This window comes from Acomys minous (genome assembly GCF_964271855.1).
Source record: "Acomys minous genome assembly, chromosome: 17".
In the NCBI taxonomy this organism is placed as follows: Eukaryota; Metazoa; Chordata; class Mammalia; order Rodentia; family Muridae; genus Acomys; species Acomys minous.
Window position 1 is genome coordinate 22818965 of NC_140500.1, and position 24781 is coordinate 22843745.

The 24781-nt window shown below is 47.6% G+C and overlaps 1 protein-coding gene across 2 annotated transcripts in view; it reads right to left on the reverse strand.

Annotated features, from left to right (window-relative positions):
* Positions 1-1166: 1166 nt before the first annotated feature.
* FOXJ2 (forkhead box J2) overlaps positions 1167-24781 on the reverse strand; it is a 29323-nt gene continuing 5708 nt past the window's right edge. For both annotated transcript variants that reach the window (XM_084765340.1, XM_084765341.1), the window contains exons 2-11: positions 21288-21634; positions 17935-18009; positions 16398-16466; positions 16102-16242; positions 15553-15745; positions 9795-10190; positions 9249-9350; positions 8108-8317; positions 6695-6793; positions 1167-3726 (exon numbers count right to left, since the gene is read on the reverse strand). In XM_084765340.1, coding sequence (XP_084621466.1) covers positions 3641-3726; positions 6695-6793; positions 8108-8317; positions 9249-9350; positions 9795-10190; positions 15553-15745; positions 16102-16242; positions 16398-16466; positions 17935-18009; positions 21288-21620 — 1704 coding nt within the window. In that variant the 5' untranslated portion in view covers positions 21621-21634 and the 3' untranslated portion in view covers positions 1167-3640. The remainder of the gene's footprint in view (positions 3727-6694; positions 6794-8107; positions 8318-9248; positions 9351-9794; positions 10191-15552; positions 15746-16101; positions 16243-16397; positions 16467-17934; positions 18010-21287; positions 21635-24781) is intronic.

Here is a 24781-nt window from a genome sequence, read left to right on the forward strand (position 1 = left end):
GATATTTCACCTCAGATTTTAAGACTCTGATGAGCACTTTTACCCACTCTATACTCTCATCTCCAGAAGGTCTGAGGTAAAGGCCCAACCTATCCCCTATCATATAGTACCCTGATTCTTTTTTAAATTAATTAATATAATATACACAAAAAGTAAATAAGGCTGAACATGGTGGCAGATGCCTTTAGTCCCACCACTCAGGAGGCAGAAGCAGGTGGATCGCTGTGAATTTGAGGCCAGCTTGGTCTACAAAGTGTCCAGGACAGCCAAGGCTACACAGAGAAACCCTGTCTCAAAAAAAAAAAAAGTAAATAAATAAAAATTTAACAATATATTTTGATCATATTCTCTCTCCTTCCCCAACTCCTCCAAGATCCTCCCTATCCACCCAACTAATTCTCTCTCTCTCTCAAAAAAAAAAAGAAAGAAAGAAAGAAAAAAAAGAAAAAAGTCAAAACCAACACACAAACTAAAAAAGGAAAATTAATGAGACATAAATAAATAAATAAATAACTGGGTGTGGTGGCGCACTCCTTTAATCCCAGCACTTAGGAGGCAGAAGCAGGCTGATTGCTGTGAGTTCCAGGCCAGCCTGGTCTACAAAGGGAGTCCAGGACAACCAAGGCTACATAAAGAAACCCTGTCTCGAAGAAACAAAACAACAAACAAAAAAACCAAAATATAAAAAAAGTACACATAAAACAAATATAAAGTCTGCTTTCTGTTTGGCAACTACTCCTGGGCATAGTGCCTGCCCTGGAGTGTGCTTGATACACCTAGTGATACTCCATTAGGGAAAAGTGATTTTTTTTTTCCCTTTTCAGTGGGTACCAATTGTAAATAGCTTCTTGGTTAGGGGTGGGACTTTGTGTCCACTCTCTACAGTAACATGCAAACAAGGTGCACCTGCTCTACCCACCAACCTTCAACAAGATCTAATAGCATTTTAAAGACAAAATGTTAAATACATGTAGAATTTTTTTTTTTCCTCTATCACCCTTACAAGCTAAGAAAACCCAGTGGTGGGGATGGGCGAGAGGTTGACACGGTGCTGACAGGAGCCAAATGCTTTCCCATTCCTCTTCTCCCACCCTGACTAAAAGAAGGTAGAGAAAAGTACAAATAAGATTAAGAACAAAAACAAAAACAAAAACTAGAAATGTTCTTTTCTTTCTTTTTTTTTTTATTAAGAAAGCATGCAAAAAAAAAAAAACCCAAAAAACAAAACAAAATGAAAACAAGTTGTGAGCCCATACACCCCCTTCCCAGCCTGCACCAATGCAAAGCATTATGGGTGGTATAAAGAACTCGCCAAACCAGAAACATGGGGGGTTGAGGAAGGGCAGCCTAGGATAGGTGGACCAATACCAAGTGACCGCTCCTCTTGTCCTTGTCCTCTGCGTTGTCCCTTATTTCCTCTGCTAGGCAGGGGCGCCTACAGCTTTGCACACATCACCCAACACAACAACAACGACAACTATACTCCGTGTCCAGCAACACCGGACCAACACGATAAAGTGGGTTTCTATTCCACTTCACAGAGGGGATGGGAAACTGAGGCCCGGAGGGAATCAGGTTTTCCTGGGCCACTCTGCAAGCCTAAGCCTGGAGGAGATCTGGAACCTCAGGGGCCCTAAGGCCACTCTCCAGTCTCCCGCTGCCCACCAGGGAGACTGGTTCTCCAGACAGGGAGGAGCCAGGGGTGTTCAGGAACGTGACTTGGCCTGTGCTCCCTAACGCTGCGCAGATCTGACTGGAAAGGTGTTCAGAAAAGAGGAGTGGTACTCTGTAAGATCTTGAGGAAACCGAAGGGAAGCGGTGTAGGCTACACCTGACTGGAAGGGATAAGGACGTGATGTCTACATGGGCACCGGGCAAAGGTGTGTACCACCCTCTAGGGAAACTCTCCTTTCCCCAGCGGGAAATATTGCATCAAACTCAGGCCTGCCACACGCTCTCCAGTACAAATGCAACTGTAGTGGAGAGTGCTTTTTTTTTTTTTTAATATTTACCTTTTTTTTTAAATTTTTCCTTACAAAGGCTTCAAAGAAATAAAGTGCTCTTTAGTGAACTGCCCTATCTTGCCCTTTACTTAGCTTCACTAGACTTCGACAGTCTCATACGTAAACCCCCTTCTAGAGAAACGGAAGGGGCTGGGGGGGAGGGGAGTGAGAACAGGAAGCCCAGTATCTTGGAAATCATGGGTAAGTAAAAGAATGTGAACAAAAATTTTAATCTACGCTATACATTTTGTCCATTTCAGAAAACTTAATGAAAATAAAATGGAAGTAGGGCTGGTCTTCCCTCTCTTAAGTCAAATTCAACAGACATACTCACTAAGAACTCCACGGCAATAAATCGTGGCCACTTCCTGTTCATGGAGATTGCTCATCCCTGTGCCCGGAAGTGCCCGGTGCCCTCGAGGAAGCCCCTCACCACAGTATTCATTTCCTTCTTACACTTTTCACTGCCTGTCACTGGTAGGGATGTCAAGAGAAGCATCTCCCTGTGCAGTTAAACAAATGCCCCCCTCTTTCCGCAGGGCCACGGCAGTCCCTGCCTTCTCGCACCTTCTGTACTACAGGTATGAGTCTGCGGTGACAGGTGGAGAAAGGTTTCCACACCACATCTAGGACAGGAAGACACCAGGAGTGAGAACGGCTTTCTTTTGTCTTTTGAGAGTCCCAACAAAGGGAGTTCCGAGAAAGCAAGACAGGTGGATGATTGGGACAAACAGCTATAGGAAGACAAAATCGTATTTGCTGAAGGAGAAAAGATGATGGAAGATAACTTGGATATGCAGCGCTAGCCACAGTTAACTCTCAGGAAGAGTTACTTTCTCAAAGCCAAATGCTTTAAATTGAAATTGCTTCCAAGAAGCTGAACCCATGATGAACAGTGGTCCTCACGCCCTACCGTACAAGCTAGGAAGGAAGAAGGCGGCAATGCTCTGAGTAGCAGTGGTGGCAGAGCGCACCCAGCCTCGTGCTGATCTGCACCCCCGCCACGCCCCCACGGCACTCTCCTCAACCCAGCCGTCCAAGGCAACCCTCCACGAGGAGTGAGCACGGCCAGAAAAGGGAAGCTTGGCTCAATAAAGAAAGAGCTCAGAGGACACAATTAGCACCACTGAGTAAAACTGCAGCATCACGGCTGCCAAGCAGTGACTTAGACCCCCTCTACTTACTGAGGCCTCTCCAGGCCAGCCCGAAACAGACAAAAACAGAACAGTCTGGAGCTGAAAGGTGGGGTCAGCACTGTACTTCTCGGAGAGAAAGGTCAACTAGTATGGAAAGCCTTTCTCTACAGCTGTCACGGCCTCATGGTGCAGCCTGAAGATCTGAAATGGACAAAGGGAGGGCAGAGTCCATGGCGAGAGGGCAGTAGACTGGGCAGTATGTAACCAATAATAATAATAATAATATAATTAGAATAATAATAAAAAGAACTAGAAGGGAAACAGAAGAACAAGGAAAGGAAGGGGGTCGTCCTCGGCAGCATCCTGCAGTGGCTTCTCTGGCAGAGACAACAGGAAGAAGCTATATATCTATATACAGGTTGGGGGAGGATGGGCGGGGACTGTCCTTCCCCCGTGGCCAGATTCACCGCCAGGCCGTGGGCTGATGTCCACGCTGATTCATTAAGTGATCAAGTCCCAGTCGAAGTCATCGGGAATCTCCTCATTGGCACCAGGGGGGACAGGTGGCCGAGGAACCATGTGGTGCGCTGTCAGGAAGAAAGACAGACCATAAGAAAGGTTGGCTGAGAAGCAGGTCCAGACAGGGAGTAGGTGCTCCTCTGCCCCAACGGCATCACCAAGGCCCAGGTAGCCTACAGCTCACTTTGTTTTTCCACGTTAAAGGGTTTTGGTTTGGTTTGGTTTGGTTTGGTTTGGTTTGGTTTGGTTTTTTTCCGAGATAGGGTTACTCTGTGCATCCTTGGCTGTCCTGGACTCACTTTGTAGACCAGGCTGGCCTCGAACTCACAGAGATCTGCCTGCCTCTGCCTCTCAGAGTGCTGGGATTAAAGGCATGCACCACCAGTATGTGAGGGTTTTTAACAATTCTTCTCTCATACACTACATCCTGACTGCAGTTCCCCCTCCCCCCACCACTCTTCCCAATCCCTTCCCTCAACTCCCCTCTCCTGGAGATCAACCCCTCCTCTATTTTCTTTATTTAAAAACAAAAAAACCAAAAAAACCCAGCAGGCCTCCCAGGCATTTTCATCATTTTTGGGCACAAGGTCTGGAGAGATGGCTCAGACGGTTAGAGCACTGACTGTTCTTCCAAAGGTCCTGAGTTCAATTCCCAGCAACAACATGGTGGCTCAGAACTATCTATAATGAGTTCTGGTGTGCAGGCACACATGCAGGCAAAAATACCATATAAATACATACATACATACATACATACATACACACACACACACATACATACATACATACATACACACATACATATTTAAAGAAAAAAAGACTGGGCACATACTCTGGATGTGGCAACCCAGTAGGAGGAAAAGGGTCCCAAATGCAGGCAAAAGAGTCAGAGACACCCCCACCCCCACTGTTGGGAGTCCCTAACACAACCACAAGGAATTTGCAGAGAACCTAGGCCAGCCCCACGGACAGGGTCCCTTCAAGGCCCTGTGAGCCCTGCTCAGTTGACTCAGTGGACTGCTGTGTTCCTGTAACGCTCTCATTCCCTCTGGCTCCAACAACGCTTGCTCGCCATCTTCCACAGGGCTCCCCTGGACCCACCTAGGGTTTGGCTGTGGGTCTCTGCATCTGTGCCCAGATGATGCCTCTCTGACGACACTGGGGCTACAGCCCACAGTTCTTCCTACTGCAGGCTACTAATTCAGTGACGTCTCGGGCAACACGCTAGAGCACACAGGGATATCACTTTATCCTACGATTAAGCCCTGTAATGTATGGGGCTGGAGAGATGGCTCAGCAGTTAAGAGCACTGACTGCCCTTCCAGAGGACTGGGGTTCAATTCCCAGCACCCACATGGCAGCTCACAACTGTCTGTAACTCCTGGATCCGACACCCTCACACAGATATACATATAGACAAAACACCAATGCAAATAAAATGAAGTAAATAATTATTTATAGAAAAACACCATGTCTATGAAGACTATCTAACAATGATAAAATAGCTTTAAAAGGGCTGGAGAGATGGCTTAGAGGTTAGGAGCACTGGCTGCTTTTCCAAAGGTCCTGAGTTCAATTTCCAGCAACCACATGGTGGTTCACAAGCATCTGTACTGAGATCTGGTGCCCTCTTCAGGTATGAAGGTGTACACGCAAGTGAAACACTGTATATAGAATAAATAAATGAATCCTTAAAAAAAATAGTTTAAGAAGATGATACAGGAAACAGTAGCACAAAAAGTCATATTTGTAGTGCATGGACAAAGAAACAGCCATCACCTTCACCTAAAAGCTGAAACTACTTGTGCTCAGATAAGGTGGCAACAGTGGCCAGGCATGGTAACGCATGTTTTTAATCCCAGCAGAGGCAGGGGAATCATTGTGAGTTCGAGGCCAGCCTGGTCTACAAAGTGACTCCAGGACAGCCAAGGCTACACAGAGAAACCCTGTCTGGAAAAAACAAAAACAAACAAACAAACAAAAATGGCAACAGCGAAGTGCCTAAGCATGTTAACCATGAGGCCTGTGCGCACCAGTACTATGTACAGTGCCTTCCCCTGTACGCTGCCTTCCCCACATCAGACAGTTCAAGCCCACACTGAGGAAGCAACTCAGTGGCACAGTACCTGCCCAGCATACAAGAGACCCTAGGTTCAACCCCAACACTGCAAGGAAATAAATACAAAAAAGTAAATAAATAATGAGGGGCTGGAGAGATGGCTCAGAGGTTAAGAGCACTGGCTGCTCTTCCAGAGGTCCTGAGTTCAAGTCCCAGCAACCACATGGTGGCTCACAACCATCTATACTAAGATCTGGCATGCAAAAAAAGAAAAAAGATGGTTAGACCTCAGATCCCTGATACTAGTGGTCAGGTGACAGGAAACCAGCCATGGGTACAGAATGCTTACATAAAGCACTCATTCCATTTGCCTGTCCTCCATCTTGATTGCAAAGCTGACCGTAAATACCCTTCACAGCTGTCTTCCACTTCATTTATAATTTTACGTCTTTTCAGTATTGCAGTTACAAGGTGATTTTTTTTTAATTTTTAAAGATTATTGTATGTGTATATGCATTTTGCCTGCATGGGTATCTGTGCATCACATCCATACAGTGCCAGCAGAGGCCAGAAGCGGGTGTCGGAGCCCCTGGAACTACAGTTATAGAACACTGTAAGCCATGCAAGGCATTGTGTTCCGAGAATCGAACCCAGCTCCTCTGGAGGAACAGCTAGGGCTCGTGGCCACTGAAGCATCTCTCTAGTCCCCCAAGATCAAGTTAAAGCCGACCCCAAGCTAGGGATGTAGCTCAGAGGCAAAGCCCTCGTCTAGTATGTGTGAGGCCCTGGCTCCACTCCCAGCACCACAGAGCAAGGCGAATTTAATTAAGTAAAAGTGCCTTAGTCTCACCTGATGCTCACCTCATCCTTCAGCCTTGGGAACCATGACACCTAGCCCATTGAAGCAGGTACAGACAGGACAGAGAGAGGAAAGGAGAGCAACACTGAGCGATGAGCATGTTTGTGTCAGCTCTTACCTGGGCGATTGTATGCTGCTGAGTCCTGGGTGGGGATTGGGTACATTGGTGCTGGGCCAGGATAGAGATGGGAGGCTTGTGGGTGCCCGTAAGAGTTCACTGCCAAAGCAAAACAAGAGTCACGTGACTGCCAGGTGGTGGTCGTGCACGGCTTTAATTCCTGCACTCAGTAGGTCGGCAGATCTCTGTAAGTTCGAGGCCAGCCTGGTCTTCAGAGTGAGCTCCAGGACAGCCAGGGCTACACAGAGAAACCCTGTCTCAAACAACAACAACAACAACAAAAACAAGTGGAGGGGGGCTGGAGAGCTGACTCAGCGGTTGGGGACACCGACTGCTCTTCCAGAGGACCCAGGTTCAAATCCCAGCACCCATATGGCAGCTCACATCTGTCTGTAAGTCAAAGATCTGACACCTTCACACAGACATACAGGCAAAACACCAATGCACATAAAATAAAGATAAATAAAATTTAAAAAAAAAAAAGCTGGGCGTGGTAGCACACGCTGGGAATCCCAGCACTCAGGAGGCAGAGGCAGGCGGATCAATGTGAGTTCAAGGCCAGCCTGGTCTACAGAGTGAGTCCAGGACAGCCAAGGCTACACAGAGAAACCTTGTCTCAAAAAAACAAAAAACAAATAAAAAAAGAGTCACATGACTAGGGACTACTCTATTCAACAAAGCAGGAAAAAGGGAACATGTGTTCCCTTGTCCCTCAGTCTCTCTCTTTTCCTGTCTTGTTTTACGGATCCTGTATGCAGGAAGCATTCTGCAAAAGCCACCAGTCCTCAGTTCTTAGGGTGAGAAGGGCTGGACCCTAGAACCGTGAACTACCAAAGATATGAGAACTACCAGAAACAGGATCATCAAATCTCTGTTTTCACTGGCTAGACCGCGCTGCGATTCAGGGGATGGTTATTACTGGGACAATTTGGGATAAGAGCTTTCTTGAACAAATTCCCTCCCTGGGGGCTAGAGAGATGGCTCAGAGGTTCAGAGCACTGGCTGCTCTTCCAGAGGTCCTGAGTTCAATTCCCAGCAACCACATGGTGGCTCACAGCCATCTATAATGAGATCTGGTGCCCTCTTCTGGCGGGCAGGCACACAGGCAGGCAGAACATTATATACATAATAAGTAAATAAATCTTTAAAACAACAACAGATGCCCTCCCCTTTTAAAAAGTTATTTGATCCCCTAAACCAAGGTATGCAAGGAACCAGGTCTGCTGCTTCTATAGTTCTTTAGGACCACACCCAGGACGTTATCGATTCAATAGGTGTTCAGTCAAAACAAACTAGCCCCAGGACTCAGCCTGGGTCACGGCCTATGAAACTTATTCCTCATTTTTCATTTCCCTTCCCCTCACCCTTCATTTATTTCACAGTCTCCACTTCTCCGGCACCTTTGTGTAGTACCTTGGTTCATGGATGGCTCTGGTTTGCCACTGGTGAGAGCACAGGAGTCAGTGATGCGGGAAGGGGCAGGTGGTCGGTGGGAGCCCCCTTGTGGGGGCATGTGACCAGTCTGGGTGAGGAAGTGGTTGAGGGAGTCACACAGGTTGGCAATGTGATGCTGGTCGAGGGTCCAGTTCTTCTGCTCTGCCTGCCGTAGACTCTCCATCAGTTCTACAAACGAGACCGCCACGTCAACCCTGAGGAGCTGCCAAAACCCCACCCCACCCGCAACCCATCCCTGACACACAGTTCCCTCACATCTTGTAGCACCAACACTGTGCACTATCGATAATGACTTATACCTTTTTCTTTTTCTGCTTCTATAAGTATTTATAGAAAGGTGATCTGACACCAAGAACCATTGAATATTCAAGTATTTAATTAGATTTTGTTTTGCTTTAGTTTTTTTTTGTTTGTTTGTTTGCTTTTTGTTTTTTGAGACAGGGTTTTTTTTGGGACAGCCCTGGCTTTGTAGACCAGGCTGGCCTCTGCCTCCTGAGTCCCGCCTCAGACTGCCTCTAAATTCTGGAATTAAAGGTATTTTTTTTTTAATTTTTTTCTCTAAATCTGCCTACATTAATCTTATTCTATACTGGAAACAAGCTTACTCAAGCTTCTCCCTAGCTAAGACGCTTCTTGCAAAATTTAAAACAACTTTCTTCTTTTCTTAAGGAGAATTCTAAAATGACCATCCAGAGGCCATGAGCTACACCTTTTTATAGTTCAACCTTTCAACTTTCCATTCCATTTGTTCCCTGCAAAAAATCTTCTTTTAATTTACATCTCATTGGTGAAAAAAAAAAATAATGTTCAGAGTGACTTAATGAGTTCACTATCATCTCTCTGCCAGCAAACAAAACTACAAAACAGTGGTCCAGAGCCTTTGAATTCCCAAGAGCCTTTCCTCTTCCCCAAAACTAAAGATGAATAGCATAAAGCATTGTAATACTTGAATAATGACAATTTTTTTGAGTCAAGTCTGAAAATACTGGTAATCTATCTGTCCTGTGTAACACGCAGAAGTAATGAAAGTTCCAGTCCCAAGCCCACTTGGCCGTCCCCGTGGCTTCTAGCCCATCCCTTTGGTCCTCAAAGCGCTGACCTGAGAACTGGGACTGCTCGATGCTGGACCAGTTGAGCCGGTTCACCATTTTGAAGCTTTCCTTTAAGGAGTCAATATTGGAGCACCAGTCTGAAGGAAAGGCTATGAAAAGAAAGGCAGATCCTGAGACAGAGTGCTTGAGAGCAGTCAGCACAGGCAAGCTTCTCACAGCGTCCTGAGGGCTGCATTGCCAAGACAGCTGTGCACACTCCCTCACTGGAGAGTCAGGAATGGCAAAGCGACCTGTCCTTTAAACACCAGCAGTTCACAGGCAAATAGGAAAAACAATCCTAATTCATCTGTGAGTACGAATGGGAAACAATGAAATCCCCAACCTCAATCCTCCACAGTACTGGGCTTTATGTAGCAACTTCATCAGCTGGGATGAGGTAAGAGAGCAAGAGACTGAACGAACCTAAAAGTCCAACTATTAATTTTTTCACCCATGGTACCTCCAGGTCAGTCAGGAAACAGTTCCCTCCCCTTCCTCCCCGCCCTCCTCCTATTCCTCCTCCTCCCAGCCTTCTCTGTACTCTCCTCACTCACCAAAGCCAGGGCTGTTGATGGGTGCCTGGCCCTGGGCCTGCTGCTGCGGCTGCTGGGCAGGGTGGGGGTGGGTATGGTGCTGCTGAGGGTGGTAGCCTCCATGTTGCAGTGGGGGAGGGTGCATGGCCATCACACTGGGGGGGCCGTAGCCTTCAGCTCCTGCTTGCTTTCCCCCTGGTGGAGTACAGCCATCAGGACTTGGGGTGTGCAGTGGAGGGGCGCCCCCTACATTTGAGGGGCCCTGAGTGGGTGCCTGCTGCTGTTGTGGTTGTGGTTGCTGGGGTGGTGGCTGAGACTGTGGTGGCGGCGGCTGCTGCTGCTGCTGCTGCTGCTGCTGCTGCTGATACATGTAGTAGTTGTTAGATTGCGGCATGTCTCCCAGGAGCGAGGAAAAGCCTGCAGGGAGAAGAGGAAGCAGGCTAGTGATTTGGGCTACATGGTTTGACTAAAGGACATCTTCTCTCAGGATGAGAGAGCTCGGGCAGAATTGTTGACAAGATAAGAAAGGGCACATTCTGTGACCTCAAGGACCCTGTGTCCCTTGTAGGAGACAACAGATAGGAAAAAGCAGTTAGATTAGGGGAAGGCTCTGGCCCACTGGTGACCACGGAAATAGTAATAAAAATTTTTTAAACCTCATTGGTGACATTTCATGCTACTTTTAGGGGATTTGAATGTAGGGATGGAATCAGTCTCAAAAGAACGTACATAGCAGGTAAAAATTTAAAAATTAAATTATGGGCTGTAAAGATGGCTCAGAGGTTAAGAGCACTGATTGCTCTTTCAGAGGTCCTGAGTTCAATTCCCAGCAACCACATGGTGGCTTATAGCCATCTATAGCATGATCTGATGTCCTCTTCTGGCCTGCAGGTGTACATGCAGACAAAGCATGGTATACAACATAAATAAATAAATCTTTTAAAAAATAAAAATAAATAAAAATTATTAAAATTAAATTATAACTAAAACAACGCTGTTGAACGAGCACGATTTGTTCCCCCTGACTGTCTCTGCAGTCCCCTACTGTTCTGCCTGCTTGTAGTCATTACCAGGAAATGCAGCTCGGGCAGGAAGCAGCATAAGGACAGACTAATCTCTCAAGCCAACTGGGCAAGGAAGAGCTAAGTTGCAGGAGTGCCCAACCTGCAGCCCCCAGGCTGAGTGCAGCTATGACATCGATGAATATGGCCAACACAAAAGCATCTCCTCTCAACCACTGTCTCTCAAAACATTACGAGGTGCTTTTCCTACATTTTACCTTCTGTAACTTAATCACACAGTTCTCAGGTGTGAACTTTTCGGCTGACATTACACTGTAATGTCAAAATGTAGGACCAGCCTGCAGCTGGCTATCAGCCATACTGCCCTCACCCCGTACAACCTAATATCTTTGTTTCTGGCAATTTCCCCAGGTTCCCTACCTCCAATCAGTCAACAATGTGAGTTGTAGTCATCTCTCAAGTAAATGCAAGGACCTTGGGACACACTCTAGATACGGCTCCCTTAGGTTATAAAAGAAGAGGCCAGTAAGGCTAAAGTGAAAGTATCAAGCGTTTCAAGCCAGCCGGGCACAATGGCGCATGCCTTTAACCCCAGCATTTGGAAGGCAGAGGAAGAGGGAGGCAGATCTCTGTGAGCTCGAAGCCAGCCTGGTCTACAAAGTGAGTCTAGGACAGCCAAAGCTACACAGAGTAGTCCTGTCTCTTAAAAAAAAAAAAAAGAGTCTGAAGCCCAAACCCAGCACCAGGAGGCAGAAGCATGTGGATCTCTGTGAGTTCGAGGCCAGCCTGGTCTACAGAGACCTTGCTAAGAATAACAGAGAAAGGAGAGCCTAGAAAAGGAAGGGAGGATGGCGCAAGAGGCCTAGGAGGAGGAGGGAGCAGAGAGGAAAGGAGAGGGGGGAGGACCACTCCTGACAGAGCATACCAGGTTCTTCCAGGAGCTCAACCAGTGGTTACATTTTCTCTCAGTTGGGATGACAGACCTCAGGGAGAAGAGTTAATGTGACTGAGGCCCTTGTGTCCCTCATCACTCCCTCTGACCCAGGCTGCCTACAATGGACTACCAAACAGACAGCAAGGCCTCACAACGGCTCACTTGAACTCTCAGCCCAACCACAGCTTCTAATTTCTACTCAAGAACACATGAACTGGGGGCTGGAGAGATGGCTCAGTGGTTAAGAGCACTGGCTGCTCTTCCAATTCCCAGCAACCACATGGTGGCTCACAACCATCTATAATGTGATCTGATGCCCTCTTCTGGCCTGCAGGTGTACATGCAGGCAGAGCACTCACATACATAAAATAAATTTAAGAAAAAGAATACAGGAGCTGGGGCTGGAAAGATGGCTCAGTTGGATAAAGTGCTTGCTGTGCAATTGTGAAAACCAGTGTTCCAGGCCGGGCGTGGTGGCGCACGCCTTTAATCCCAGCACTCGGGAGGCAGAGGCAGGCGGATCGCTGTGAGTTCGAGGCCAGCCTGGTCTACAAAGTGAGTCCAGGATGGCCAAGGCTACACAGAGAAACCCCGTCTCGAAAAACCAAAAACATAAAATAAAATAAAACCAGTGTTCGGATCCCCAACACCCATGTAAATGCTGGGTGGGTGTGCAGCCCACTATAATCCCGGTGTTCAGGGGGCAGAGGCAAGGGGCCTCCAGAGCAAGGTGACTAGCTAGACTTACCTAATGCGTGAGCCCTGAGTTCAAGTGACCCTGCTTCAACACATGAGGTGCAAAGCTGAAAACACTTGTGATTGAACTCAGGCCTCCATAGGCTTACATATTTACACATTCACACAGACACACAGTCAGGAAGACACACACATACACACACACACACACACGTGCACACACTTGAACATGCAAACCCACATGCAAAAATATGTTCATATGCATGAATTTATGCATGTATGTGGTATGTGGCTAGTTTTTTTGTCAGCTTAACACAAGCAAGGGTCATCTGGAAAGAAGGAACCTCAAGTGCTCAGTTGAGAGAACCCAGAGCACTGTGGGCAGGGCCAACCCTGGGCAGGTGGTTAAGAAAGCAGGCTAGCCAGGTGTGGTGGCACACACCTGTAATCCCAGCACTTGAGAGGCAGAGGCAGGCAAATCACTATGAGTTCAAGGTCAGCCTGGTCTTCAAAAAGAGTCCTGGACAGCCAGTGCTATAAGAGAAACCCTGTCTCAGAAAAACAAAAACAAAAACAAAAAACCAGAAAACAACAAAAAAAGAAAGCAGGCTGAAGTTGGGTATGGTGGCACACATCTTTAATCCCAGCACACTCAGGAAGTGGAGACAGGCAGACTCCATGAGTTCAAGGCCACCTGATCTACATAGCAACTTCCAAGACAGCCAGGGCTACATAACGAGACCCCGTCTCAAGAAGAAAAGGAAAGAAAGAAGGCTGAGCGATGATAAGAAATAAGGCCACGACTGGAGAGATGGCTCTGAGGTTAAGAGCACTGGCTGCTCTTCCAGAGGTCCTGAGTTCAATTCCCAACAACCACATGGTGGCTCACAACTATCTATAATGTGATCTGGTGCCCTCTTCTGGCCTGCAAGTGTACATGCAGACAGAGCACTGTATACATAAGAATAAATAAATAAATCTTCAAAGAAGGCCAAGAGCAGCAGCATTCCCCCATGACCTCCCTCCCCTCTCTGAGGCTTCTTCCTGTCATGGTCTTTACCACAGCAATAGAAAGCCACACAGATAGAACCGTTGCAGAGGGCAGAGCCACACCATCTCTCAGGAGGCCACCCTGGAAGGACTTTACGTCATTCTCAGTAGCTATGGAAATTTGCAAATGGGCAAGATATCAACTGCTGTTGAGAAAGTGCTATGTACTAGTTGTGTTGGACGTGGTAATGGCATGGTAGGAAGCTGAAGTCCTCATCCCTTAGCGCTGCACGCTGAAACCGTATTTATAGAGAAGAGAATGATGCCTGGTGACTCACTCAGCTATTTCCTCTTCAAAACAAGCTCAGTGGCAAGGAAAATCAGCTTGACAAAATAGACTTAAATGATGGAAGCCAGGGGTTTGTTAGTTATCCATTCTATTTTGGTATCTGTTTGAAATATTTTACAATAAAAATTAACAAATTTTTTTAAAAATTCACTAGCTTTAGGGCTGGAGAGATGGCTCAGCTGTTTAAGAACACTAAATGCTCTTTCAGAGGACCTGGGTTCAATTCTTAGCATCCGTATGGCAGCTCTGTCTGTAATTCCAAGAGTTGATACCCATACCCGGACATACATGCCAACAAAACACCAATGCACATAAAATAAAAATAAATAATTGAAAGAAAGAAAGAAAAAAAAAAAAAAACAAGTGGGTGTGGTGTTGCATGCCTGTAATCCCAGCACTTTAGGAGGCAGAGGCAGTCAGATCTCTGTGAGCTCGAGGCCAGCCTGGTCTACAAAACAAGTCAAGGACAGCTAAGGCTGCACAGAGAAACCCTGTCTCTAAATACAAAACAAAATAACAGTACTAGTTTTAATCCCAGCACTCAAGAGGCAGAGACAGGGGATCTCCCTGAGGTCAAGGCCAGGATGCTCTACTTAGTGAGGTTCAGGACAGATAATGCTATATAGTAAGTACCAGATTCAAAGGAAACAATACAATAAAACACTAGGGTGCATGTGGTGATCCGCTGGCAGCTCAGTGCTCGCTCTGATTGTACCAAGCCCTGGTTCCACACCTAGCATGTAAGCCAGGTGTAACTGAGCACCCCTGCAATCCCAGCACTCCAGAGGCAAGAGAAGCCCCAGAAGTTCAAAGTCATCCTTGCCTACATAGCCAACTCAAGGCCAGCCTGAGATCTCTGCAACTTTATCTAACTTACTAAAAAAGAAAAATAAGTTGTTCTTACAAGGCATAAGGATTCCTGGGGCGAGGGTACTACTGCCCCCTAGTGGTCATACTCTGAATGACTCACTCACAGCTGTAAAATCACCAGCCCTGAACTAGAGGTGTGGCACCAGTGGTAGAGCACCCACCTAACACACAGAGTGCCTGGGTCTGATCCCTAGTATTGGGGTGGGGGTATTGGGGAAATCACTGCCTTTGGATGCCCCTCCAATCCGTTTTCTGAAGATACTACACTAGTGGCCTCTGAATCAGCTGTCTGGCACCAAATACTTTAGTCCTTATGTTTCCTCGGACCAGTGACCAGTTTACAGTATCAAAACCAGAAACTGGGGACTGGAGAGATGGCATATAAAGGTACATACATTTGCTGCCAAACCCAATCCAAGTTTGAATCCAAGTTTGATCCCCGGGACCTACATGGTGGAAGAAAAGAATTGACTCCCATAAGATGTCTTCTGACCACATGTGTGTCTTGCCAGGTGCACTAACCCGTGTGCACGCTCTTGCACACTGTCTGTCTGTCTGTCTGTCTGTCTGTCTGTCTCTCTCTCTCTCTCTCTCTCTCTCTCTCTCTCTCTCTCTCTCTCTCTCTCACACACACACACACACACACACACACACGCACAAATGTAATTTCAAGAAACTAAAAGGACAGAACACAGTGAGAGAAGCAAATGTTACCACTTATTTGACAATATAAGAAACATGTGATCCCAGCACTCAAGAGGGGGAGGCAAGTGGATCTATGAGTTCCAGGCCAGCCTGATCTACCTAGCAAGTTCCAGACCAGGAAGGGTTGCATCAAGAAACCCTGTGCCAATGAAAAATGAGGAAAGAAAGAAGGGAAAATATGAGATGCCCACACCTGCCCTGCGGCAGACTCACCGTGCTGTGAGGAGGACCTCTCCAACATGGACTTGTAGAGGTTGCGGAAGGACCAGCTTAGGTCCTGAAAGTTGATCTCTGAGTAGGAGAATTTGAAGTCATGGTTGGTGTTGTAGAGGGGAGGGCCACCCTCTGTGCTTTCCCGGCCTGGAGCCCCTGCTGCCACTGCTGCACCGTCCACAGACCCTGGGCCCTGCACGAACAGGTAAGAACGGTGAGTTAAGCGCCTTCGGAAGCAGAACAACCCACCCAAGGCCACCAGCTCAGGCCTGGCCCTGCCACCCTCTCCAGCTGGCCAACGACAGAACATCACCTGCTCTTCCCCCTGTCATTGGCTCATGCCTTGAACGTGACCTCTTTTCTGTCACTCTCCATGTCTACTCTATGAGCCCTCCCCCAGCACATCTCCATGCTTTTCTGTCCTTCCTCCTTTTGCTTTTTCCTTCTTTCTAGTCTCCTCACCTAGCATGTCATGGGTCCTTAATATGTGATTGTAGACTCACTGAACCATCCAGCCAGTCACCCTGTGCTGTCACCTCGACTACCTACCTGGCTGTAGCTGGCCATGGAGGAGGGGCTCTGCAGTGACATCTGAGGATTCCCCTCATGAGACAGGGAGGCTTCTCCGCTCGCTGGGCCACCTCCCCGGGGGCTTTTGCTGGCCTCCTGTTCTGGGGAATCTTGGGATAGCTGAGAATTGTGAGAGAAAAGAACACTTTTTATGCAGGGGTGATACACCCACCCGAGGCCCATGCTTTTGCCTCCCCACTGCTGGTATTAACCCACATTTACCAGAGAAATGACTGAAATCCAAGAAAGGATCTCCCAAAGAAGAGAGAACTTACGTCATCATCTGGGGGGTGTCTTCTCTTCCGGGAAATGTCAGGGCAGGTGTCTATTGTCCAATAAGAGCCCTGGAAGGAGAAGCCAGAGGAAAAGCATCACCTATCATTACCTAGGGAAGTTCCTGTCCGAAACAGGAACTCAGGAAGAGCTTCTTAGAGCAGCTATACTGGAAACGGGGCGGGCTGGGGAAGGTGACTCAGTGGCAGAGGGCTTGCCTGGTGTGGACAATGCCTTGTGGTGGATTCCCCAGGACAGAACAGAAGAGAGGAAGAAGGAAATGAGACCAATCAGGAGAGAAGAAGGAAAGGAAAAGGGAAGGAAGGCAAGAGGCAGAGGTGGACATCCAGACAGAGTCCCAAGAGAGCTGAGCACCAGTGAGGAGGCTAGGCCTGTCCTCACCCGGCAGTCCAAACACTAGCTTCAAAGTTCCAAGGGGGCAAAAGAACAATGGTGATCCTGCCAGAGGGTGGAAAAGGCCAAAAACACCTTTCCTTTCCCTATGACCTGAGGCAAAAGTGCCTTCAGTGTTAGCACCTGTCAAATGGGGAGAATGCCTGCCCCGCCCCCCCCTACAGCCCCCCACCTTCTCCCTGAAAGTAAAACCTGAGGACTTTACAAAGAAACGCTTCCAACAGGCTAGGAAGCAAACTGCGTATGTTGGCACACACACCAAGGATCTAGCACTTGGGAGGTGGGGGAGGGGGGAGGGATCAGCTAAGGCAGGATGATGGCAAGTTCAAGGCCAGCCTGGGCTATACAGTGAGACCCCGACTCAATAAATAAATAAATAAATAAAAGTGAATAGGCCAGCATTATACATGTAGGAACAAGTGCCACTCAAACAAAGGGGCGTATCAACCTGGGCTACAGAGTGAGACTCTCTCTCAAAAAACAAAAATAAAATGAAAGAGGCTGTGCATAGTGGTTTGTGCCTATGTTATTTATTTGGGTTTTTTGTTTCTTTCTTTGTTTGTTTGTTTGTTTGTTTTAAAATCAGCTCTCTATAAGGCCCTGGCTGTCCTGGAGCTCTCTGTGTAGACCAGGCTGGCCTCATATTCACAGGCATCCACCTGTTTCTGCCTCCTCCATACTGGGATAAAAGATGTGTAATATCACGCCCATCATGGTATATGCCCTTAATCCCACCACTAGAATCTCTGAATTGGGGCTAGCCCGATCTACATAGTAAGTTTCAGCCAAGTCTACATAGTGAGACTGTCTCAAAACATAGAAGGAAGTAGGAAGGAAGGAGGGAGGGAGGGAGGGAGGAAAAGAGAAAAGGAGGAGGAGACCATTAAGACAACTCTATTATAAACATTGCTATTAAAAACAGAAAGATTCGGTCTTCCTTAGTCACCCGTTCGAGTGAGGGCCCAGAAGCTTGGAAACCATGCTCTTCCCTTGAGGAAAAAACAAGGAAGCTTTTAAAGTTGGCATGGCTTCATCTTCTAGGTAATTAGCACAGCCACAGGACTCTGAGAGTCAACTACTTCACTCTCCATTCTGCCCCCTTTGATTCCTGTAGCAGCATCTCACCTTCCCGGGGTCATCCCGAGGTCTGGGCACCTTCCGGAAACACTTGTTAAGAGAAAGGTTGTGTCGAATGGAATTCTGTGGAAGCAAGAAAAGTAAGTTAGGTCTGAGCACTGGGCAAACATCGATGTTTTCCAAAGGGACACAGAAGAGCATACGACAGGGTTCCAGGGTACACTCGGCTGGAGGGAGTCGGACAAAAGGAAGTCACCAAACATAACCACTGAGAGTGATGGTGACCAGGTGCTTCTGAAAGCCAAGTTTAGAGTTTGTCAGCCTTCCTGCCAAATTGACAACAAGTATACAAATGGCTTAAGCCAGGAGGACCTTTGAGTTTGAGGCTGCCCTAGTGCTAGCCAGTTCCAGAACAGCCAGAGTTACATGGTAACTGTTTCATGGTAAAACCCTGTCTCAAAACAGCAAGCAACAGGGGCTGAAGAGATGGCTCAGAGGTGAAGAGCACTGGCTCTTCCAGACCTTCCAGAGGTCCTGAGTTCAATTCCCAGCAACCACATGGTGGCTCACAACCATCTATGATGAGATCTGGTGCCCTCTTCTGGGATGCAGATGTACATGTAGGCAGAACACTCATATACGTAAAATTAATAAATATTTTGCCTGTAATCCCAGTACTCTAGGAGGCAGAGGCAGGTGGATCTCTGTGAGTTCCAGGCCAGCCTCGTCTACAAAGAGAGTCCATGACAGTCAAGGCTACAGAGAAAAACCCTGTCTCAAACAAACAAACAAACAAACAAACAAGCAACAACTACAATAGCCAGACATGGTGCCCTACACCTATGAGCCCTGCACTTAGGAGACACAAACAGAACAGTGGCCACCAGGTTGGAAGCCAGCCTGGTCTACAGCCACCGTGAGTTCTAGGGCAGCCAGGACTACATGAAAAGAGCATCTCTCAAAAAAATAAGCCAGGCCTAGTGCACGCCTTTAATAAGCCCAGTTCTCAGGAGGAAGAGGCCAGTGAATCTCTATAAGGTTGAGGCTACTCTGGTTTATACAGTGAGTTCCTGGACAACCAGAGTTACGTGGTGAGACCATGTGAGGGGAGGTGGGGAGACTGCTGACGAACTGATGAGATGGTTCAGGGGAAAAAGTGCTTGCCACACAACCCTGGGGGACCTGATCCCTGAAACCCATATACAGATGGAAGAGAGAGAATCAACTCTACAAAGTTATCCTCTGACTTCCACAGGTCTATCATGGTGCATACATCACACTATACATACATACACACATACATCCACCACATACACCACATACACATGCACACTCACAAACATGTGCATACACATAATAATAATAATAATAGTAATAATAATAGTAATAATAATAATAGTAATAAATTTTAAGTAGGTACTGGGGAGACGGTTCAGTAGATAAAGAGTTTGGTACCCAAACAGAACCCACATTAACTAGGTACAGCCACACACACTTGTAACCCCAGAGGTTTTAGGATTACATTTGAGGTAGAGACATAAGAATACTTGGAAAATTACACTGGTCAGTTTGGCAAAAAGCAGTAACAATGGGAAACCCCACCTCAAACTAGGTGAAAAATGAGGACCCCAGGCTGGCCTCTAGCCTTGACATCCACACGTGGTATGCATGTGTTCACACTTGCACATACATCCTAAACACACTCACCAACAAATAAACACCTCAAAGCCATATCTACCCCATTTCTCAATCCCCTATGAAAAGCAAAAGAGCAATAGCTTCATACTGTTTGTATACACTACAACGAGGCAAAAATCCTGAGTGTTCTGTGCAGTCAGCTCAGGGAGCAAAGCTCACAAGTGTGAGGACTAGTTGAAATAAGCCACATAAAGCCCAGGAGCAGTGAGGTGGTCTTCACTACCAGTGTTACACACTGGGAACACTGTTTTGTCCTACAGCAAATACGAGGCAGAGACAAGTTAGGGCCCAGAAGCTCACAGGCCTACACAGTGGTTAGCAACAAAGAGACCCTGTCTCAAACAACAGAAGGCAAGGGCCACCGCCCAGGGTTGTCTTCTGACCGCCACATGTGCGGCGGCATTCTTGCATCCTCACTAACACATACACACACACACACACACACACACACACACACACACACAAAGGCTAACAAAGCAAAACAAACAAATCCCAGGGGTGAAACAAAAGCACAGACCACCTTCATTTTCTCAATAACACTCAAAACGACCACATCTGGAGAAAAGGAAAGGCTGCCGTGTGCGTGTGCGTGTGCTGTGTGTGTGTGCGTGTGCTGTGTGTGTGTGCATGTGTATTGAGAGCTGGAGCCCAGAGAACCACATTTACCTCGGGAAGACTGACTGTTTTCAACAGCCCCGGTCCATCGTGGAGTTTGTAAGTCAACTGGTGATTTATAGAGTGAGAAAACAACATTCAATTCCCATTCCCACTCAACAACTGGCAAACAAGTTGCTGCTCCAGATGATTACAGCAAAGCCTTTGGTAGTGCATGTCTGCCATTCCCAAGTACTGGGGAGGTCAAGACAGGAGAATCAGTAGCTCACTGTCAGCTTCCGCTGCGTCATGAGTTCCAGGCCAGGCCAGCCTGAGCCACATGAGACACTGTTTTGTTTGGGTTCTTTTTTCTTCTTTTTCTTTTTTTTTTTTTTTCCCTGCCACCTTGGCTATGGGAGGGTCTCACTATATAGCTCTGGCTAGACTGGAACTTGCTATGTAGACCAGGTTGGCCCTGAACTCAGAGATCCACCTGCCTCTGCTTTCAAAGTACTGGGGTTAAAAGTGTGTCACTACACCTGGATAAAAATATAGATAGATAGTTTAATATCTATCCTCTTTCTTCTCTTCAGAAATGATTATCTCTGGCTAGCAAGCTCGATACTTGCTCCTTGAACTAGCTATTTGTAAAGGGCCTAATTATTCTTTTTTTTTTTCTTAGTATACAATGTTTCAACACATGATGACTCTCTGTAAGGAAGCTATAGAAATTTGATGAGTTTTCTACCAAAGCAAGAGTCACGTGGTTGCCTTGCTCAATGACTGGAGCATAGCAAAGTAGCAAGAAAGACATGAAATCAAAGACTGCCCTTTTCAGGGAACCCGACAATAAGAGGGTGTGGTAACCAACAGCATCCTGCCATCCCATAACTACATTTAGTGGCCTGGCATCACTAGTGTTTCCATGATAAAGCTTAAAAAGTTAATTAACTCTAAAGTAAACAGAAGTAGGGGTAAAAGATAAGAGATCTTGAGTTTACAAAGCCCTGAGACAAGTCAGAGAGAACCGGACCAGGTTATAGGAAGAAACAAAAGGAGAGAGGGTTGCTGAAGGCTAAGTAGAAGCCCAGTCCCAAACACAGCCCTACCTTCCACCCGATGCCAGCATTCTTGTAATAGGGGAAATTATCGCAGATCCAGCGGTAAATCTCACTGAGAGTCATCTTCTTAGCCGGGGAAGAGTTGATCGCATAGGTGATGAGGGTGGCGTAGCTGTACCGCGGCTTGCCATCTTGGTGGACCGCTGCCTCGTCCTTGCTGAGGGTGGCGTTAGGATCTGTGGGGGAGCCTGGAGAGCACTTTCGACTGCCCCCTGGAGGCCCAGCCTGAGAAGCGCTCCCAAGCTTCTCAATGGTAGCTCGGAGAGTCAGCTGAGGCAGCCAGTCTATGGAGGTGAGGCTACTCTCCAGGTCGGAGGCCATCGCACTTCCGGGTTCTGCGGGAAGGGGACAAAACCGAAAGTGAGGCAGGGGGATTCCCTTTGTGTCCTGGGGCAAGGACGACTATGACGCCATTTCTAATGCATAGGGCAAGCAGTCTCCTCGCATTTTAACTCTCACTGGAGAGAGCCCTTGCCTGAGGATGACCTCTGATTTCAACCACCCATCATGGGCCAGCCCTCCCAGTGCTTCCTCTTGTTTTGTTGTTTTGTTTTGTTTTGTTTTGAGACAGGGTTTCAAGGCTGTCCTGGCCTCACTTTGTGGACCAGACTGGTCTCAAACTCACAGAAATCTGCCTGCCTCTACCTCCCCAAGTGCTGGGATTACGGGTGTGTGTCACCGTGCCCAGCCTTACCCACATCTTAATAAGAGTATGAACCTGGAAACCTCCCCCTTCACACGGAATCAGATACCAAACCCCACAAAAACTGAGCAATGCCGTTCTCCCTATAGCCCCACAACACAGTATTTTTTTTAATTCTATATAGTAAGTAAAAAAGAAAGAAAAGAACGAAAAAGAAAAGAGAAAGAAAAAGAAAAACGAGTTCCACTTAGACAGCAGGTAAGGTTAGCCGATGTCTACTCTCCAACTACATGACATTTGTATGTTTATATATAGCATCCACAAGTGCATAGTAATAGCACATAGAAAGACAGTCCAAGCACACACACGTATGCCCTAATGACGCACACATCGACACTCTTAAAGATGCTTCCTACTACACGTGAGCACTCAGCCTCTTGCCACACACACGTCTAACGTAAGGCAGATTAGGCATATCCCACGTGCAGAGTCTAACAAGTGGGCTGGGTCCGGAAGCACAAGTCTGTAATCTCAGGTACTCCAGAGACTGAGGCAGCGGGATCACAAGTTCCAGACCTGCCTGGGCTACTCAGTGAGTTCACAGGCAGCCTGGGCAATTTAGTTGAGACGCTGTCTCAAGATAAAAAAAAAAAAAATTTAAAAAGGGTGGGGAGACGGCTGGGCAGTTTAGGGCACCTGTTGCTCTTGCAGAGGATTAGAGTTTCATTCCCAGCACCCACATGGTGGCTCACAACCATCTCTCTATACACTCCAACTCCAGGAGTGTATAGGTAGTGTAGGGTCCAATTCCAGACCCTCTTCTGGCCTCTTAAACCATAAACACACACAACATACATACATGTAGGCATTGCACTCATACATATAAAATAAATGACTTTTTTAAAAAAAGAAATTAAAAAACAAAAGCCAGGCTACAGGTATAGTTTGGGGTAGAATACTTGCCTGAGGCCCTGGGTTCAGCATCCGGAACCACAATAGACAGACAGACAGACAGACAGACAGACAGACAATGAAATGATGACAACCAGCAACAGCAAGATACAAGACTGGCACACGTACAATGGAGCACACATAGAGATCACAGCGTGCACCCGCATACATTACCAACAGAGCACAAAGTCACACGGAAAAAAAAAAAACCCAGTCTTGAGTACACAACCGCCCTCACACCTTTAAAGCTCCCGCTTGCAGGCTCCTGCCCACAGACACCAGCACCAGGAAGGAAGAAGTCATCAGCAAGGCCCTCCCACCTCCCAGGCCTGCTGGGTTTCAGCGAGCCAGGGAGACACCCAGCTGTGTGCACACCGGTAACAATCAGATAGCCAGACTAAAAATAGCCTCCGTGGGGCTAAGCGCTGGCTCCCCTTCCCCGCCCTTCTCCTCCCTCCCTCCCTCCTTCCCAGCCAGGCACGCAGGCTGGCTGCACCTCCATGCAAACTCCTAGAGCTACGATCCGCCCACGCCTGAGGTTTGCCGGCCCTGCCGCCAACCAAACCGCCTAGGCTTTCACCACCCACCGGGGAGGTGTAAGCTAGTGACATGTTGGTGGAGGAAAGTGAAGAACGGAGGGTAGTCTCTGTATTGCCGCGCTGGGGTCGGGGTGGGGGTGGGGGCTCTGTCTAGAAAGGCTAACAGGAGCCTCTACATAGCTGTGTGGCACTTCCTCAGGGCTGAAGGCCAGCGCGCCCCTAAGCACTTGCTGTCTAACAGGTTTGTGCCTGCACAGCTGCCAGATTCCAGCTAGCAGTTTCTTGCTCAATCCCCACCAGGACGGTGCTGTGCACCAGCCAAGGTTACCCCCTCGGAAGTTGGAAGGCTGGTGGAGAACCCTGTTCTGCGGATGGTGTGTCTAAATCCATAGCCAAAAGGCACACAAACCAGACCAGACACCTGCAAGAGGCAGACACACACTTGGTAGGCCCAAACTGTCTCAAACAGCACCCCTGCTCGGGTCCTGCTCGAGAGAGGACTATCTCTGTCTGTCTGTCTGTCTGTCTGTCTGTCTGTCTCTGTCTCTCTCTCTCTCTCTGTCTCTCTCTCTCTGTCTGTCTGTCTCTCTCTCTCTCTCTCTCTCTCTCTCTCAACCCCAGCACACAACATGCCTTCTAGGCTCTCATGTTTTCATCCTAAACTTTAGTTTCACCACAGACACTTGCCCTTTCCCCTACTGGTCAGAACTCTCTTTTCACTCCCCTCCTGAGCAGGTCCCACCCTTGAAGTCAACCTGTGCTCACACGTACCCGGCCCAGCGCAGCCAACCTGCAACACAGCTAATGCACAAAGTAAAAGAGAGCATCTTCCGTGCCTCAAGGGTCTAAGCAGCCAGGGCCCTAACTACACCCCAAGAGTTATCTGAGCAGAGAAAAACAAAGGGGCCACGTTTGTAACTTTCAGCCTTAGCTCTCTTACCAGCGTCAGCCTTTTCATCCTAGCATCACATCGCCACCTTGCCCCAAACTATGAGCATGGGAACTTGGAAAACAATAGGGACACGTCATCATTCCGGGAAGCCACACACCTTCTAGCCTTCTGCTGTGTCAAAACAGCCGTGCACCCCCCACCCCACCCCCATCCCCCACCTCTGGACCACAGCAGGGAGCTTGGGCAACATCAGACCCATCACTGGCTTCTCAAAGATCAACAGTGACATACCAATGAGCAAATTCTTAAAGGACTCATTGGCCCCCAGGAAGAGGTCTGGAAAAATGTGTTTGTTACTCGCTCCCAAGTCAGTCAGCCACTGGCCTCCTCAACTGTCTGCCCCTGTGTGTGTGTGTGTGTGTGTGTGTGTGTGTGTGTGTGTGTGTGTGTGTGTGTT